This window comes from Bos grunniens, chromosome 5 (assembly GCF_055505025.1).
Source record: "Bos grunniens cultivar Pamir isolate PY7600 chromosome 5, Bosgru_T2T1.0, whole genome shotgun sequence".
Lineage (NCBI taxonomy): Eukaryota > Metazoa > Chordata > Mammalia > Artiodactyla > Bovidae > Bos > Bos grunniens.
Genome location: NC_141169.1, coordinates 60,751,814 through 60,770,458, shown reverse-complemented (window position 1 = coordinate 60,770,458; position 18,645 = coordinate 60,751,814). Strand labels below are relative to the sequence as shown.

At 37.0% G+C, this 18,645-nt stretch overlaps 1 protein-coding gene across 1 annotated transcript; it reads left to right on the top strand.

Annotated features, from left to right (window-relative positions):
- The first annotated feature begins 13,427 nt into the window (after positions 1–13,427).
- LOC147372234 (olfactory receptor 9K2-like) lies at positions 13,428–14,384 on the top strand. The gene has a single exon (XM_086403980.1). The coding sequence runs from the start codon at positions 13,443–13,445 to the stop codon at positions 14,382–14,384; it is 942 nt and encodes a 313-aa protein (XP_086260106.1). The 5' UTR covers positions 13,428–13,442.
- The last annotated feature ends 4,261 nt before the right edge of the window (positions 14,385–18,645 follow it).

Sequence of the window (18,645 nt, the reverse complement as noted above, 5' to 3'; positions counted from 1 at the left end):
TCCTTGGAAGAAAAGTTATGACCAACCTCAGTTCAATTCAGTTTAGTCACTCAGTCGTGTCCAAGTCTTTGCGATCCCACGGACCACAGCACACCAGGCCTCCCTGTACATCACCAACTCCGGGAGTTTACTCAAACTCACATCCATTGAGTCGGTGATGCCATCCAACCATCTCATCCTCTGTCGTGCCCTTCTCCTGCCTTCAATCTTTCCCAGCATCAAGGTCTTTTCGAATGAGTCAGCTCTTCGTATCAGGTGGCCAAAATATTGGAGTTTCAGCTTCAACATCATCCTTCCAATGAACACTTAGGACTGATCTCCTTTAGAATGGACTGGTTGGACCTCCTTGCTGCCCAAGGGGCTCTCAAGAGTCATCTCCAACACCACAGTTCAAAAGCTATCAGATCAGATCAGATCAGTCACTCAGTTGTGTCGGACTCTTTGCGACCCCATGAATCACAGCATGCCAGGCCTCCCTGTCCATCACCAACTCCCGGAGTTCACCCAGACTCACGTTCATCAAGTCAGTGATGCCATCCAGCCATCTCATCCTCTGTTGTCCCCTTCTCCTCCTGCCCCCAATCCCTCTCAGCAACAGAAACTTTTCCAATGAGTCAACTCTTCGCATGAGGTGGCCAAAGTACTGGACTTTCAGCTTCAGCATCATTCCTTCCAAAGAAATCCCAGGGCTGATCTCCTTCAGAATGGACTGGTTGGATCTCCTTGCAGTCCAAGGGACTCTCAAGAGTCTTCTCCAACACCACAGCTCAAAAGCATCAATTCTTCGGTGCTCAGCCTTCTTCACAGTCCAACTCTCACATCCATACATGACCACAGGAAAAACCATGCCTTGACTAGATGAACCTTTGTTGGCAAAGTAATGTCTCTGTTTTTGAATATGCTATCTAGGTTGGTCATAACTTTCCTTCCAAGGAGTAAGCGTCTTTTAATTTCATGGCTGCAGTCACCATCTGTAGTGATTTTGGAGCCCAGAAAAATAAAGTCTGAAACCGTTTCCACTGTTTCCCCATCTATTTCCCATGAAATGGTGGGACTGGATGCCATGATCTTTGTTTTCTGAATGTTGAGCTTTAAGCCAACTTTTTCACTCCCCACTTATACTTTCATCAAGAGGCTTTTGAGTTCCTCTTCACTTTCTGCCATAAGGGTGGTGTCATCTGCATATCTGAGGTTATTGAGATTTCTCCCGGCAATCTCGATTCCAGCTTGTGTTTCTTCCAGTCCAGCGTTTCTCATGATGTACTTTGCATATAAGTTAAATAAACAGGGTGACAATATACAGCCTTGACGAACTCCTTTTCCTATTTGGAACCAGTCTGTTCCGTGTCCAGTTCTAACTGTTGCTTCCTGACCTGCATACAAATTTCTCAAGAGGCAGATCAGGTGGTCTGGTATTCCCATCTCTTTCAGAATTTTCCACAGTTTATTGTGATCCACACAGTCAAAGGTTTGGCATAGTCAATAAAGCAGAAATAGATGTTTTTCTGGAACTCTCTTGCTTTTTCTATGATCCAGCGGATGTTGGCAATTTGATCTCTGGTTCGTCTGCCTTTTCTAAAACCAGCTTGAACATCAGGAAGTTCACGGTTCACATATTGCTGAAGCCTGGCTTGGAGAATTTTGAGCATTACTTTACTAGCGTGTGAGATGAGTGCAATTGTGCGGTAGTTTGAGCATTCTTTGGCATTGCCTTTCTTTGGGATTGGAATGAAAACTGACTTTTTCCAGTCCTGTGGCCACTCTGAGTTTTCCAAATTTTCTGGCATATTGAGTACAGCACTTTCACAGCATCATCTTTCAGGATTTGAAAGAGCTCAACTGGAATTCCATCACCTCCACTAGCTTTGTTGGTAGTGATGCTTTCTAAGGCCCACTTGTCTTCACATTCCAGGATGTCTTGCTCTAGGTCAGTGGTCACACCATCGTGATTATCTGGGTTGTGAAGATCTTTTTTGTACAGTTCTTCTGTGTATTCTTGCCATCTCTTCTTAATATCTTCTGCTTCTGTTAGGTCCATACAATTTCTGTCCTTTATTGAGCTCATCTTTGCATGAAATGTTCCTTTGGTATCTCTGATTTTCTTGTAGAGATTCCTAGTCTTTCCCATTCTGTTGTTTTCCTCTATTTCTTTGTATTGATCGCTGAAGAAGGCTTTCTTATCTCTTCTTGCTATTCTTTGGAACTGTGCATTCAGATGTTTATATCTTTCCTTTTCTCCTTTGCTTTTTGCTTCTCTTCTTTTCACAGCTATTTGTAAGGCCTCCCCAGACAGCCATTTTGCTTTTTTGTATTTCTTTTCTATGGGAATGGTCTTGATCCCTGTCTCCTGTACAATGTCACGAACCTCATTCCATAGTTCATCAGGCAGTCTATCTATCAGACCTAGGCCCTTAAATCTATTTCTCACTTCCACTGTATAATCATAAGGGATTTGATTTAGGTCATACCTGAGTGGTCTAGTGGTTTTCCCTACATTCTTCAATTTATGCCTGAATTTGGCAATAAGGAGTTCATGGTCTGAGCCACAGTCAGCTCCTGGTCTTGTTTTTGCTGACTGTATGGGGCTTCTCCATCTTTGGCTGCAAAGAATATAATCAATCTGATTTCGGTGTTGACCATCTGGTGATGTCCATGTATAGCTATGCAACATATAAAGAAGCAGAGACATCACTTTGCCAACAAATGTTCATCTAGTCAAAGCTATGGTTTTTCCAGTAATCATGTATGGATATGAGAGTTGGACTATAAAGAAAGCTGAGCATCGAATAATTGATGCTTTTGAACTGTGGTGTTGGAAAAGACTCTTGAGAGTCCTTGGATGCAAGGAGAGCCAACCAGTCCATCCTAAAGGAGATCAGTCCTGAATGTTCCTTGAGAGGACTGATGTTGAAGCTGAAATTCCAGTACTTTGGCTGCCTGATGTGGAGAGCTGACTCATTTGAAAAGACCCGGATGTTGGGAAAGATTGAAGGTGGGAGGAGAAGGGGATGACAGAGGAAAAGATGCTTGCTGCTTGGAAGGAAAACTATAAAATCCTAGAGAGTATATTAAAAAGCAGAGACATCACTTTGTAACAAACGTCCATAGTCAAAGCCTTGGTTTTCCAGTAGTCACATATGGATGTGAGAGTTGGAACATAAAGAAGACTGAGCATCGAAGAACTGATGCTTTTGAATTGTGGTGCTGGAGAAGACTCTTGAGAGTTCCTTGGACTTCAGGGAAATCAAGCCAGTCAATCATAAAGGAAATCAACCCTGAATATTCATTGAAAGGACCGATGCTGAAGCTGAAGCTCCAATATTTTGGCCACCTGATGCAAAGAGCCAACTTATTGGAAAAAAACCCTAATGCTTGGAAAGATTGAAGGTGGGAGGAGAAGGGGATGACAGAGGATGAGATGGTTGGATATCACCCACTCAATGGACATGAGTTTGAATGAAATCCAGGAGATAGTAAAGGACAGGGAAGCCTGGAGTACTGCAGTCTGTGGGATTGCAAAGAGTTGGACATGACTTAGAGACTGAACAACAACAAACTTTTTAATGATGGGCATTCTAACTGGTGTGAGTCAGAATGTGAGATGGTACTACACTGTAATTTCACTTTGCTGTAGTGTCACTTTGCTTCACTGTAGTTTCAATTTACATTTCTCTAATAATTAGTAATGTTGAGCATCTTTTCACATGTATATTGGCCATCTGTATGTATTCTTTGATGAAATGTCTATTAAGGTCTTCTATTTTTCAATTGGGTTTTTGTTGTTGTTGTTGTTGAGTTATATGAGTTGTTTGTATATTTTGGAAATCAAGGCCTTGTCAATTGCATCATTTGCAAATATTTACTCACTTTCTGTATGCGGTCTTTTTGTAAGATTATTAATTTCATGAATTAGACAAGGAACATATATGTATTAATATAACCAGTGTTATAGAATGTAGAAATTGACTTTCAGGTGAAATACCATTAGAACATTATATTCCAAGGGAAGTTCTAGCACGTGTTGCAAACCTCAAAAAGGAGATGGCTAAAACTTACTAACACAACTCTTAGCCTCTCATCTGGGTAAGTATATAAAATAGTCTAGAGGATTTAGAAGGAAGTAGAGGAAAGCTGTTGTGTAGTGCACCTCTCTCTTGGTCCATAAGAATCTGAAGTGTGATGTACTTCTGTGGTAAGCTGAAGTCAAGATTGCAGTTTGGTCCTGTTGGCTTAGAGAGCATAATATGTGTTTCCTCACACGAGTGGGACACAGTGTACAGGTTTCTGACTCCACCACTTAAAATGGCAAGAAATAAGCCCTTTATAAGAGCAAGAAATTAAAAGGGCAAGAAATTAGTAGGCTAAACACTTTGGGTAGAGGAACAGACGTCACTGAATGGGCAGCTTTTGCCTCTAAATTTTTAGGGCAAGATGTGTGAGTTTTTCTTGTAGACTAGACATGAGTTATACAACCTTTCCAAGATGTTGTTCACTATGGCTTCTTTGGGGAGAGGGGTCACAGATCTCAGTGGAGAGAGACTGGTGATATCATCAGATCAGATCAGATCAGTCGCTCAGTTGTGTCCGACTCTCTGCGACCCCATGAATCGCAGCACGCCAGGCCTCCCTGTCCTTCACCAACTCCTGGAGTTCACTGAGACTCACGTCCATCGAGTCAGTGATGCCATCCAGCCATCTCATCCTTTGTCGTCCCCTTCTCCTCCTGCCCCCAATCCCTCCCAGCATCAGAGTCTTTTCCAATGAGTCAACTCTTCGCATGAGGTGGGCAAAGTACTGGAGTTCCAGCTTTAGCATCACTCCTTCCAAAGAAATCCCAGGGCTGATCTCCTTCAGAATGGACTGGTTGGATCTCCTTGCAGTCCAAGGGACTCTCAAGAGTCTTCTCCAACACCACAGTTCAAAAGCGTCAATTATTCAGCGCTCAAAATGCTGAGACAAGAGTAGTTCAGTTCAGTTCAGTCACTCAGTCGTGTCTGACTCTTTGCGACCCCATGAACGACAGCACGCCAGGCCTCCCTGTCCATCACCAATTCCCAGAGTTTACCCAAACTCATGTCCATTGAGTTGGTGATGCCATCCAACCATCTCATCCTCTGTTGTCCCCCTCTCCTCCTTTCCTCAATCTTTCCAAGCATCAGGGTCTTTTCAAATCAGTCAATTCTTTACATCAGGTAGCCAAAGTATTGGAGTTTCAGCTTCAACATCAGTCCTTCCAATGAAGACCCAGGACTGATCTCCTTTAGGATGGACTGGTTGGATCTCCTTGGAGTCCAAGGGACTCACAAGAGTCTTCTCCAACACCACAGTACAAAAGCATCAATTCTTCAGTGCTTAGCTTTCTTTATAGACCAACTCTCACATCCCTATATGACTACTGGAAAAACGATAGCCTTAGGTAGACAGACCTTTGTTGACAAAGTAATGTCTCTGCTTTTTAATATGCTGTCTAGTTTTGTCATAACTTTCCTTCCAAGGAGTAAGTGTCTTTTAATTTCATGGTTGCAGTCAACATCTGCAGTGATTTTGGAGCCCAAAATAATAAAGTCAGCCACTGTGTCCCTATCTATTTGCCATGAAGTGATGGGATTAGATGCCATGATCTTAGTTTTCTGAATGTTGAGCTTTAAGCCAATTTCTTCACTCTCCTTTTTCACTTTCATCAAGAGGCACTTTAGTTCTTCACTTTCTGCCATAAGGGTGGTGTCATCTGCATATCTGAGGTTATTGAGATTTCTCTTGGCAATGTTGATTCCAGCTTGTGCTTCTTCCAGCCCAGCATTTATCATGATGTACTCTGCATATAAGTTAAATAAGCAGGGTGACAATATACAGCCTTGACATACTCCTTTTCCTATTTGAAAGCAGTCTGTTGTTCCATGTCCAGTTCTAACTGTTGCTTCCTGACCTGCATACTGCTTTTTCAAGAGGCAGGTCAGGTGGCCTAGTATTCCCATCTCTTTCAGAATTTTTCACAGTTTATTGTGAACCCCACAGTCAAAGGTTTTGGCATAGTAAATAAAGCAGAAATAGATGTTTTTCTGGAGCTCTCTTGCTTTTTCAATGATCCAGTGGGTATTAGCAATTTGATCTCTGGTTCCTCTGCCTTTTCTAAAACCAGCTTGAACATCTGGAAGTTCACAGTTCACGTATTACTGAAACCTGGCTTGGAGAATTTTGAGCATTATTTTACTAACATGTGAGATGAGTTGTGCAGTAGTTTGAGCATTCTTTGGCATTGCCTTTCTTTGGGATTGGAATGAAAACTGACTTTTTCCAGTCCTGTGGCCGCTGCTGGGTTTTCCAAGTTTGCTGACATATTGAGTGCAGCACTTTCACAGCATCATCTTTTAGGATTTGAAATAGCTCAACTGAAGTTCCATCACCTCCAGTAGCTTTGTTTGTAATGATGCTTCCTAAGGCCCACTTGTCTTCACATTCCAGGATGTCTGGCTCTAGGTGAGTGATCACACCATCATGATTATCTGGGTCATGAAGATCTTTTTTGTACAGTTCTTCTGTGTATTCTTGTCACCTCTTCTTAATCTCTTCTGCTTCTGTTAGGTCCATACCATTTCTGTTCTTTACTGAGCCCATCTTTGCATGAAATGTTCCCTTGGTATCTCTAATTTTCTTGAAGAGATTTCTAGTCTTTCCCATTCTAGTCTTTCCCATAATAGTTTTCCTCTATTTCTTTGCATTGATCGCTTTCTTACCTCTATGCCATTCTTTGGAACTCTGCATTTAAATGGGTATATCTTTTCTTTTCTCCTTTACTTTTTGCTTCTCTTCTTTTCACAGGTATTTGTAAGGCCTCCTCAGATAGCCATTTTGCTTTTTTGCATTTCTTTTTCTTGGTGATGGTCTTGATCCCTGTCTCCTGTACAATGTCACGAACCTCCATCCATAGTTCGTCAGGCACTCTGTCTATCAGATCTAGTCCCTTAACTTTATTTCTCACTTCCACTGTATAATCATATGGGATTTGATTTAGGTCATACCTGAACAGTCTAGTGGTTTTCCCCACTTTCTTCAATTTAAGTTTGAATTTGTCAATAAAGGGTTCATGATCTGAGCCACTGTCAGCTCCTGGTCTCGTATTTGCTGACTGCATAGAGCTTCTCCATCTTTGGCTGCAAAGAATATAATCAATCTGATTTTGGTGTTGGCCATCTGGTGATGCCCATGTGCAGACTCTTCTCTTGTGTTGTGACCAGTGTGTTCTCTTGCCAAAACTCTATTAGCCTTTGCCCTGCTTCATTCTGTACTCTGAGTCCAAATTTTCCTGTTACTCCAGGTGCTTTTTGACTTCCTACTTTTGCATTCCAGTCCCCTATAATGAAAAGGACATCTTTTTTGAGTGTTAATTCTACAAGGTCTTGTAGGTATTCACTGAACTGTTAAACTTCAGCTTCTTCAGCATTGCTGGTTGGCGAATAGACTTGGATTATCGTGATATTGAATGGTTTGAGGCCAGACTAAGTAACTAGTAAAAATTTAAAGTAATTATCCTCACCAAGAGAAACATAAGGAATTGGAAAGCATTCCTGAAAAACTTACAAAAACTCAGTGAAATAGTCATTTTTTCTAAGATTTACTTGGCATGTCCCAGGTTGCTCAATGGGTAAAGAATCCATCTGCAATGCAAGAGACACAGGAGACGTGGATTTGATCCCTGGGTTTGGAAGATCCCTTGGAGGAGGAAATGACAACTCTCTCCAGTATTCTTGCCTGGAAATTGCATGGAAATAGCCTGGCAGGCTACAGTCCATGGGGTTGCAAAGAGTTGGACACAGCTTAGAGAGTAGGCAAGCAAGCAACCTGGCATATGAGCAATTAGGTAGCTCATCACAGCCCTTACAAGGTGGGTCTAAGTCTACAACTTTCATAAGCTTTTTACACAATTAGTACTTTTTAATTGTAATAGTATTAAATGAATCACATCCATCAAGTAAGAATTTTGTTCTTTCCCCTTCCTGCCCTCTCCTTATGAAATGTTATGAAACATACACAAGATGGGAGAGAAGAGTTCTGAGACAAAGAGAAATTAAAGCTTGGTTCTATTCTACTGCTGCAGGAGTCTTCTCTTCAGCAAACTCTCTCTATATGTGCTGTGTTATAAATTATGAGAATGGTATTCACCTACTCTTTTGTGAATTTTACCTCATGGTATAATATACTTTGATATGTGGTGTTTATCATGTGTGTACTTCCAGCTACAATACCTATTACACTAGTGTCATATACCATTCCTTTATTTTCATCCATAGATGTACATTTACCTATAGGTAATATCATGGGAAGTCTTCCAAGGCAGGTCTAAGTCTATGACTATTTTTGAACTTTTAAAATGATTACTACTTTTAATTGTAATGTTATTAAAAGAATAGCATCTTGGGTCAAAGCCATTCCTATTCAAAACATAAAGCACATATACAAATAAGCTTATTTCCCAGAGATATCTACTGTTAACATTAATGTTTCTGTATATATCTATATAAACACTATTATTTACTATTTAAGGGTAAAACCTACAGCATAGGTTTTTTATCATTAGTTTTCTTTTACTTTCTTTTCTTTTTTTTTTTGCATCAGATGTGGTTCAAGCTGCATAATTTCAAGATATTTGTGGGGGGGTCTTTAATTACATAAATATTTGATGAATTTTTATCTGCCAGAGATAGTATTTATGCTGTTTCAAAGTCTCCATTTTGTTATTTTATATTAATTCACGGTTTTTTTTGTTTTTGGTTACATCAGATTTCAGTGTTAAACATATAAAACAGAACTATTTTTCTTTTAAATTTAAGTTAATGTCATGCTTTCTGTTATCTGGAGATCTTTTTTTTGATACATAACATATTCAAGTAGACATTTAGAAATGTGTGCTGCTTAGAAAAGTAGACATACTTGAAGAAAGGAATGGTAATGCCCAGTAGTAGGAGAACAGTATGGAGATCCCTTAAAAAACTAGGAATAAAACTACTGTATGACCCTAGTTTTTAAAGGCATCTCCATCCTGTTCTCTGTAGTGGCTATATTAATTTACATCCCCACCAATAGTGCAAGAGCTTCCCTTTTCTTAACACCCTCTCCAGCATTTATTATTTGCAGATTTTTTGATGACAGCCATTTTGAGTGGTGTGAGGTGATACCTCATTGTAGTTTTAATTTGAATTTCTCTAATAATGAGCGATGTTGAGCAAATTTTTGTGTGTTTATTAGCCATCTCTATATCTTCTTTGGAGAAATGTCTGTATCGATCTTTTGCCCAGTTTTTGATTGGGTTGCTCTTCTGGTAGTGAGCTGCATGAGCTGCTTGTATATTTTGGAGAGTAATCCTTTGTTGGTGGTTTCATTTCCAATTATTTCCTCCCATTCTGAGGGTTGTCTTTTCATCATGTTTATAGTTTACTTTGCTGTGCAAAAGTCTGTAAGTTTAATTAGATCTCATTAGTTTATTGTTTTTATTTCCATTACTCTATAGCTCTACAATGATAAAAATAGTATACAAGAGGTTGAAGCTAGTAGGTAAAATTGTTTTGAAGTTCAAAACATGCAGTTTATTTGAAAGTGCTTAGAAAAATGCTTGACATAATTTGAGTTTTCAATAAATTTAATAAATTATTTTGTCACAGCTGTTGTTTCAAGTTACTCCAAAAATCACTTTTAGGATAAAAAAATACACGAATTCAATGAATTAAAAACAAAATCTTTTTTTGACTATAAGATTAATAAGACAAAATATGCAAAGCAACTTTCAGTCATATGCCTTAAAAAAAGTATATATCACAAATAATTAGGTAGTGATATTTCAAGGTGGTAGATTATATCTAGCCTGATATCAAATATTGGCAATGGGATTTTTGCAAGGGACACTCAGTCAGTTCAGTTCAGTTCAGTGGCTCAGTCATGTCCGACTCTTTGCGACCCCATGGCAAGGTATTATAAAAATAATTCAGTTGCTGTTGAAAGGAGATCCTACTTGAAAATAAGGACATTGCATCCAGAGATGAGAAAGTATGTGACAATAATGCATTTGTCTTTTTACATTTTAAAAAGATGCCATTTAGAACATCAAAGATACTGAGTATTGATTCAGGAGCAGAATTTTGGAAAGAAGCTCTGATAGTCAAGTGGGTATAATTTTGCTACAGAGAAGCAAACTTTAAAGAAAAAACTTTCTAATAAAGAGTCTTGTCCAAAATAACTTAGTCCCAAGAGTATTCTATAAGTGAAGAAATCACTCTGAGTGTTCCTTGTGTAGTCCTTATGGGATGGCTCTGGAGTTTGTCCTTGTTACAAAATTATAATTGACTTATTTTTCAGTCCCCTCTCAGAGGGACTTCTTCCTCCAAAATTCTGAAAAACTTTCTGCTGCAATTCTCTGAAATAGTTTCATAGGACTGGAAAAAACTTTGACTATCATGGATTCTGGCTGCTACTATTTGTGTAGCTCATCAGGGACCAGGGAGTCTAGTTGCTTGTCTTAAATTTCCATTTTGCTCCCATCTTCACTCTAAGGCCTGTGAAGCACGTCAGCATGGAGGCAAGAGATTTTCATGCAGTTTGATTTCATAGATTCATTGTTACCTATGTCAATTTTGGTAGCAAAATATCCATAATTATCTAAAAGAACTAAAAAAGAGTCCTAGTTCATCATCTTCAGTCAGTGTTCATGAAGACAGATACAACAGGTTTTCAAACAAGATTGTATTAAAGAAAGAGCAAACTTTAATAATAGGTAATGGAAAATTATGGATCTATAGGCAATACCACTAATGAAGAACATGGTCATGCCATGGTTAAGAGGGTTGTTAATTTATTGGGGAGTAAACAATATTTGAGATTAATTTTGATATTGTCTTTGAGAGTTTTTATTTTTCAACTACATCTTTTTTCCTAGACTGAAATACAAAGAATTTGCATCTCTGCAGTTTTACATGAAAAAGTTCACAAGATAGAAATATACGTTCAGGTAAGAATAATTATAGAAAAAGCACGCCTATTTTAGCCACGTAATAAGGCATCCAAGAACATTTTCTATATGATTAAAATTTATTTTTCTTGAATTTCAAAATGTGCCATGGGTGAAAGATTATCAAGATGAAAGTGAACCTTGATAATTCATATTCCAGTGCTTGAAGGAAGATCATGGTTAAATCAGACTGGTGATATGATAACTGATATTTAAAATATATTACTAATGATGTGTATTCTATGATCTTTTTATCTCTTGTTGCATTTCTTAGAATTCAAAATTATAAAAATCCTCTATTTTCTCTAATTTGATTATTTCTTGCCTATTATGAACTCTTTGTAATTCTTCTATGAATAGAGGTGAATCTTTTCATAGTCCATATCGTATAATTTTGTACAAAGGTGATATATATAATATTACTCTACTATATTATGCTAGGTTAAGTTATCCTTGAAATATTAATATATTACATTTATTGATATAGCATCAAAAATGTAACATTTGACTTGGCCTAAGAACAAAATTTCTTCTCCTCCTCCATCTTCTACTCCTTCTTCTTCCCCTTTGCCTCCTTTTTAAACAGGAGCAAAGTGTAAGGTTTATTAATCCTGTGACTCTTTGCAGAAAGAAGTTACATGTAAAATAATGTTAGCATGTTTCAAAGGTACTTTCTTTTCTGAGTCTCTTTTTGACTGCAAACCAACACATGGTGACCTATGCTTGAAAATGTTCCATTCAGCTTTATGCCTAAAAAGAGTCATTCTATTAGTTCTAGAATAAAATATAACCTTCTTCATGGATGTTAACCTGTAAACTTAATTTAATTTATTCTGTCACATCCTATTGAAACCAAATTACAATTATTTGAATGGGTTTCACACATGTAGTTTAGCAGTAGAGTGAGGCTAGTGACTGAGAATAGTATTATTTTGTTCAGCCATTTATCCATGAATTAATTTCATGGCTTTTTTTTGTTTGTTTGTTTGGCTGTGCACTATGTGGCCTGTGGGATCTTAGTTCTCCAACCAGGGATCAAACTTGGGCCCTTGGCAGTGAAAGCATGGAGTCTTAAGCACTGGACCACCAGGGAATTCCCTTATTTATTTATTTATTTTTTTTTGAGAAAGTTATTGGGAAAAGCAACAAATGAAAGAAGCAGAGAAAGTCATGAAGGTTTCAGGATCCAGGGGATTTTTGGTGGACCATAAAAAACACAAAATAAAAGCTCTTACTATTAAGGGAATCTTGAGATTCAAAATGAAACTCAGCATATTTTCTAAGGTTTTGATTGTTAGTATACATTTATTTTAATTTTGGTAAAAATATTTTGTGGATCATTTGCTGGCTTTTATTATTCACACCAGTCTTTGAAAAGATAAATGACAGTTGGTTTAGGTATCATCAAGAAGAAAAGATGTGTAAAATTATCCTTAATTTCTAGACAACCTAAATGACAATGAGTGCATTGTTTCATAGAAAAATAACAGAAATATTTAAAATTAACAAAAAGTGTCTTGATCGTTTAACAGGTCACCCATATTCAAATAAGTTAATTTGGATGCTTCCAGGAAATTAATACTTTCGTTCTCAAAACTACTGAGTTCTAACCATCATATTATGAGTTCAGTAAAATTTGCTATTTAATATATTCTTTTACAGAGTTAACATTTTTGATTGGTTCTTTCTCTCATTTGGAAAAGTTTGAGATGAAGTGAATGTCTTGACAGATTTATATAGAGAAAACCAGTATCAGTAAACTTCACAGGATAAAAAATATAAAGGTATCACTCACATTTTACTTTATTAAATAAATGAATAAAATTAGACTAGTTAAATAAATAAATAAAATAAAATAAACTTAAATTAGACTAGTTCCAGAAGTTGAAGATTGATTTTATTTTAAAAGATCTCAAAGTAAGGCAATTTAGTTCTTTAGTAATGTACTTGCAATTGTAAGAGCTCTTTTGTGCAGAAAGTTCATATTATCTTGGAATGTACTTTTCGCTTCTTTTCCTTCATTTATCTTTTATTACTGAATTGAGGCAAAGTATTACATATAAAAGTGAATATTTAATGATAAAATTTATGGAAGTGTCTTTTTCTTAGTACAAGCTTATCAGATTTTAGTATTTTGAAATCACAGATGACATCTCACAAAATATCTCATTTGATAAACTCTGTTGTGTTGAAATTAACACTAGGCTTGATTTCAAAATATTTCATCTTGAGTCTAAATTCCATTTTTAACCAGCTGTGTTACCTCAGGCAACTCAAACTCTCTCTCATATTTCTTTTGCCATAGGTGTAAGCTTAGTCGAATAATGGATATGAAAATATTATGTCAATTATAAAGTATTTTTAGATGCAAAGTGTTATTTGTGATACTAGCTAAAGAGTAGAAACTTTGCTGACTTTCTCTTATGCCTTTAAGCAGAAGTTTGCCATGGGTGACAAGGGAGGAGACAACCATTCAGAAGTGACTGACTTCATTCTTGTAGGCATCAGGGTCCGTCCAGAGCTCCACAGTCTCCTTTTCCTATTTTTCCTGATTATTTATTGGATGGTCCTTCTGGGGAACCTTAGCATGATTGGCATCATTGTGACTGATCCCCGGCTGAACACACCAATGTATTTCTTCCTAGGCAATCTCTCCATCATTGACCTCTCCTACTCCACTGTTATTGTACCCAAAGCCATGGTCAACATCCTGTCTCAGAAAAAGACCATATCCTTTGCAGGTTGTGTGGCTCAGCTGTTTCTTTATGCACTTTTCATGGTAACAGAGGCCTTTGTCTTAGCAGCTATGGCTTATGACCGCTTCATTGCCATCTGCAACCCACTTCTCTATACTGTCCGCATGTCAAGAAGTCTCTGTATCCAGCTGGTGGCTGGTTCTTATCTCTGTGGCTGGGTCAGTTCCATCCTTCAAATCAGTGTAACATTTTCAATGTCTTTCTGTGCCTCTCGAGTCATTGATCACTTCTACTGTGATTCAAACCCAATTGAGAAGATCTCATGTTCCAATGTCTTTATTAATAAGATGGTGTCACTTAATTTGGCTATTCTTATTATTTTGCCCACGATAGTTGTTATTGTAGTCTCTTACATGTATATTGTGTCCACAGTTTTAAAGATCCGCTCCAGTGAAGGAAGGAAGAAAGCCTTCTCCACTTGCAGCTCTCATCTGGGGGTTGTAAGTTTGCTTTATGGCACTGTCTCGTTTGTGTATCTCACACCACCAAGTAACCCGGAACTTCGTAAAGTGGCCTCAGTATGTTACATTTTATTCACACCTATGCTGAACCCTTTAATCTACTCTCTAAGAAATAAGGATGTTAAAGATGCGATGAGAAAAGTCGTATGGAAGAAAAAAGTTTTACTCTAAATATGCTTCCACTTTTACTTTTTCTTGCATCCTTTGATTTTGTTCTCCAAATCTTCTAGACTTATGCATTTAAAGCTCAAGTTGTTTCTCAAACCAAAGCAAAACCAAAAACCTTAACAGTTTTATTCAACAGCATTAATAATATCCTATAAAAATTCTACAAATTCACTTTTCACTATTTACTTTTCACTTTTCCACAAGGTAACGTTAAATCTGAAAGTTTTGGACAGCCATGAAAATTTATTGCATTTCTACAAAGAGATATATTTTTCACTCTCCAGGCAATAATATATATGTAAATGGAGAAGAAAAAAATATTATTGTTTCTCTTCCAAGTATGCCTAAGTAAAATTTAGAAAATATCTAAGTATAAGGATTTATTTGGAAACTGTGTGACCCAACTGTTTTATATGCAAATAACTATAAATGCTAGTGTTGCGTTTTGTTTTTAACGTCATGCCAAAGATGTGAGGACATGCGTATATGATGAAAGGAAAAAGGAAAGGTTACATAAACAGTGGCTTCTGTTGAAGTAAATAGGGGCCAAATAAAAATGAACATGGGAAGATTGCATTCATTTGGTTTAAATTATGATATTTGTTTGGTTTTCCTTGAATGGCATGGTCATCCCACTTTTCTCCCATATGATGAGAATATTTTATGATATTTATGATGTTTTACAGTTCATTCCTCTATCTTTTGGGTAATACAAATTATTGGTAGTGAATATGCTATTGATGGGGGGCTTCCCAGATGGTGTTAGTGGTAAAGAATCCACCTGCCAATGCAGGAGATGCAAGAGATGTGGGTTTGATGCCTGGGTCAGGAAGATCCCCTGGAGTAGGAAATGGCAACCCATTCCAGTATTCTTGCCTGGAAAATCTTATGGACAGAGGAGCCTGGCAGGTTACAGTCCATGGAGCCACAAAGAGTCAGACTTAACTGAGTGACTGAACACACACACACACACATGCACACACATGATTAATGAAAACACTCAGTTGAAATAAAGTCAGTTCGAAAATCTCAGTTAAAAATATCTTAAGCCTTTATAATAAGCTCTACAGATAGTTGGGTTATATGTAAATGTACATACATGTTTGTGTGCATGCATGTGTGTATTTGTGTATGAATATGTTTGGGTTATTTGAATATGGGGTAGTTTTAAAGTGTGATTAGTTCTAAATATCCGATGTCAGTTGAGAAGGGAAGGTGGGTTAAAGCAGGTTTGATAGGTACTAAATTTAGGAAGCCAAGTTCTAGAGAAAGTTGTGCCAGAGTTAACATTTTTACAGTTGATGTAAGTAATGCTTTAGCTAAGAAATTATAATGCCTAAGTCAGGACAACATTAAATTCTAGGCAAGAACTAATCCTAAGAAATAAAATATAATTATGAGTTTTGTCCATACACTTGGCATTGAGAAAACCTAAAATACAGGTCTTAGATAAGGTCTTCTGGTTTTCTACTTTTAAGATAGCAAAACCTCCTTGGATGAATGCACAAAGGCAAACATCTTCATGGGTTAATGTTGATTAGGGTAAGAGATTTGAGAAATGAATATTCTTATTGAATAGACAAAGTGAGAAGCTAAGTGACTTAATAAATCAAGGTTATATTTATCTTTCTCCCTAAACTGATAAATCTACCATTCTCTTGATGTTCAGATGCTGCCATTTTCCTTGATATTCAGAAAAATATCATTTAAGAGGGAAATGTGAATTCAAATCAGCTTGGGAAACTGATCTTTGGCATTGATTATTATAAGTCTGGAAAATACCCTTTTTAGGTTTCAGTTTTACTTATTTCCACTGTATATCTGATACCCTAGAATGTCACTCTTTGATGTATCTAACAAGTGTGCGTGATTAAAGACTATTTGGAAAAGGCAACAAAATACTGACTAACAATAAGGCCTAGATTAATTTGCTTTAGATTTTAGTCTGGTGGATTATATTTTTCATTTTTCAGCTATAACATTACAGTATTCCAATGTCTAACCTTCAAAGTGGCATTGCTTAAACCATGCCAGATGTTGGAAGAAACCTGGGAAAGATGAAAATCAAGGCAGAATGCTTTCAAAGGTGTTAAGTTAAGCTCTCCCTTACTTTCTTCTAATTGTCATAAACATTATTCTTGGTAAAATTTTTTTCTGGTTTCACAGGCCTTATATGAAAAGTAGTGCCTAATTTATATCTCTCTCATTATGTGTGCCATCAAGATTCCATCAGAACCACCTGATGTCGTATCAACCTTTTGTTGGCCTTTATTGACGAAGTGTTTCCTTTTTCAATGTTGCATGGATTATGAAACACCGTCACATTCCAAGGGAGTCTGAAAATTGTATTCTCCATCATGTACATCATAAGTCATTACTTTGAGGGAACTTGAAGTCTGTATTCACACGGAGAAGTTTCTCAATAGTGATATGATCTTGAGAGGCAGAAGGTTGCATTAGATGTCTCAAACACTCTCCTCCGCAATGCACTGTCTCTTCTTCCCGGTTACAAGTTTTGGGACATGCGCATATATTGATTGTCCTATAATTCTATGTGTTACATTTTGTCTTTAAATTTTTTGGATTGCTAATGTTTACCTAATGCTTAGTGCATTGAACTTTGGTGAGGACATTTATAATAATATTTTCTATTGCCAGACTGCTAAGATTATCCAACTCAGATAATTTCAAATGATAATTCAAATATTCATAAATATAAGTTAAAATTACTAAATTAAACATCTGTTGGACGAGCACCCAAAGCATGCTCCATTTGTTTTCCTTAGGATAGTTTTAACTCTTATTATGAGGTTTAAATTGTTGTAGTAATTGGAGTAGCTGAACTGATTAGATATTGCAAAAATGTTGAAATTTGAATTGATATTGGACTGTTACTCTTGTGAATTGAGTATATGTCACTTTATCCTATCCCATAATACCAGTATAAGTCATAAAATCAATAAAAATTCTTGAGTGTGTGAACGCTATTATATAATTGCGGACAAAGCTTCTTACTGTTAAGGGCTGGGCAGGGAGGGAGGGGAAGAAGAGGGAAAGGATGGGATCAGAAAGAAGCAAGGTATCCTGAAACTTAAAAAGGAATCCATTTCAATCATTTCTTTTTTCTTTTTAACTTGAAGTACAGATTTAATTTTCTTTTTAAAAAATATTCTTTTTCAAATTATTTTCCCATTTAGGTTACTACATAATACTGAACACAGTTCCCTGTACCAAACAAGTAGGTCCTTGTTGGTTATCTGTTTTAAATATAGAAGTGTGTCCATCCCCAATTCCCAATCTATCCCTCCCACTCTCTTTCCCTAATCCTTCCCCTCTTGTGACAATAAGTTCTAAGTCTGTGAGTCTGTTTCAGTTTTGTAAATAAGTTCATTTGCATTCTATTGTTTTTTTAAGATTCAGCATATAAGTGATAGCTCATGTGGCTTTATATCATCGAAACAAACAGCCCAATCAAAAAATGGGCAGAAGCATATGTACACCTATGGCTGATTCATGTTGCTCTTTGACAGAAAACAACAAAATTCTATAAAGCAATTATCCTTCAATTAAAAATTAAATACAATTTTAAACAATGGACAGAAAACCTATACAGACATTTCTCCAAACAAGACATACTGAAGGTCAACATCCTTTCTTAACTATTATAATACTGTTAAAAAAAATAAAACAAGACAACTGCCCCCCCCCCCAACTTTAATCAAAGACTAAATTTGGCTTAAAACTTGACATTCAGAAAACTAGATCATGGCATCTGGCCCCATCACTTCATGGCAAATTGTTGGGGAAACAATGGAAACAGTGACCGACTTTATTTTTTTGGGCTCCAAAAATCACTGCAGATGGTGACTACAGCCATGAAATTAAAAGATGCTTGTTCCTTGGAAGAAAAGCTATGACCAACCTAGACAGCATATTGAAAAGCAGAGACATTACTTTGCCAAAAAAGGTCCATCTAGTGAAAGCTATGGTTTTTCCAGTAGTCATGTATGGATGGAAGAATTGTATCATAAAGAAGGCTGAATGCCAACGAATTAATGCTTTTGAACTGTGGTGTTGAAGAAGACTCTTGAGAGTCCCTTGGACAGCAAGGAGATCCAGTCAATCTTAAAGGAAATCAGTCCTGAATATTCACTGGAAGAACTGACGCTGAAGCTGAAACTCCAATACTTTAGCCACCTGATGAGAAGAACTGACTTATTGGAAAAGACCTTGATGCTGGGAAAGATTGAAGGCTAAAGGAGAA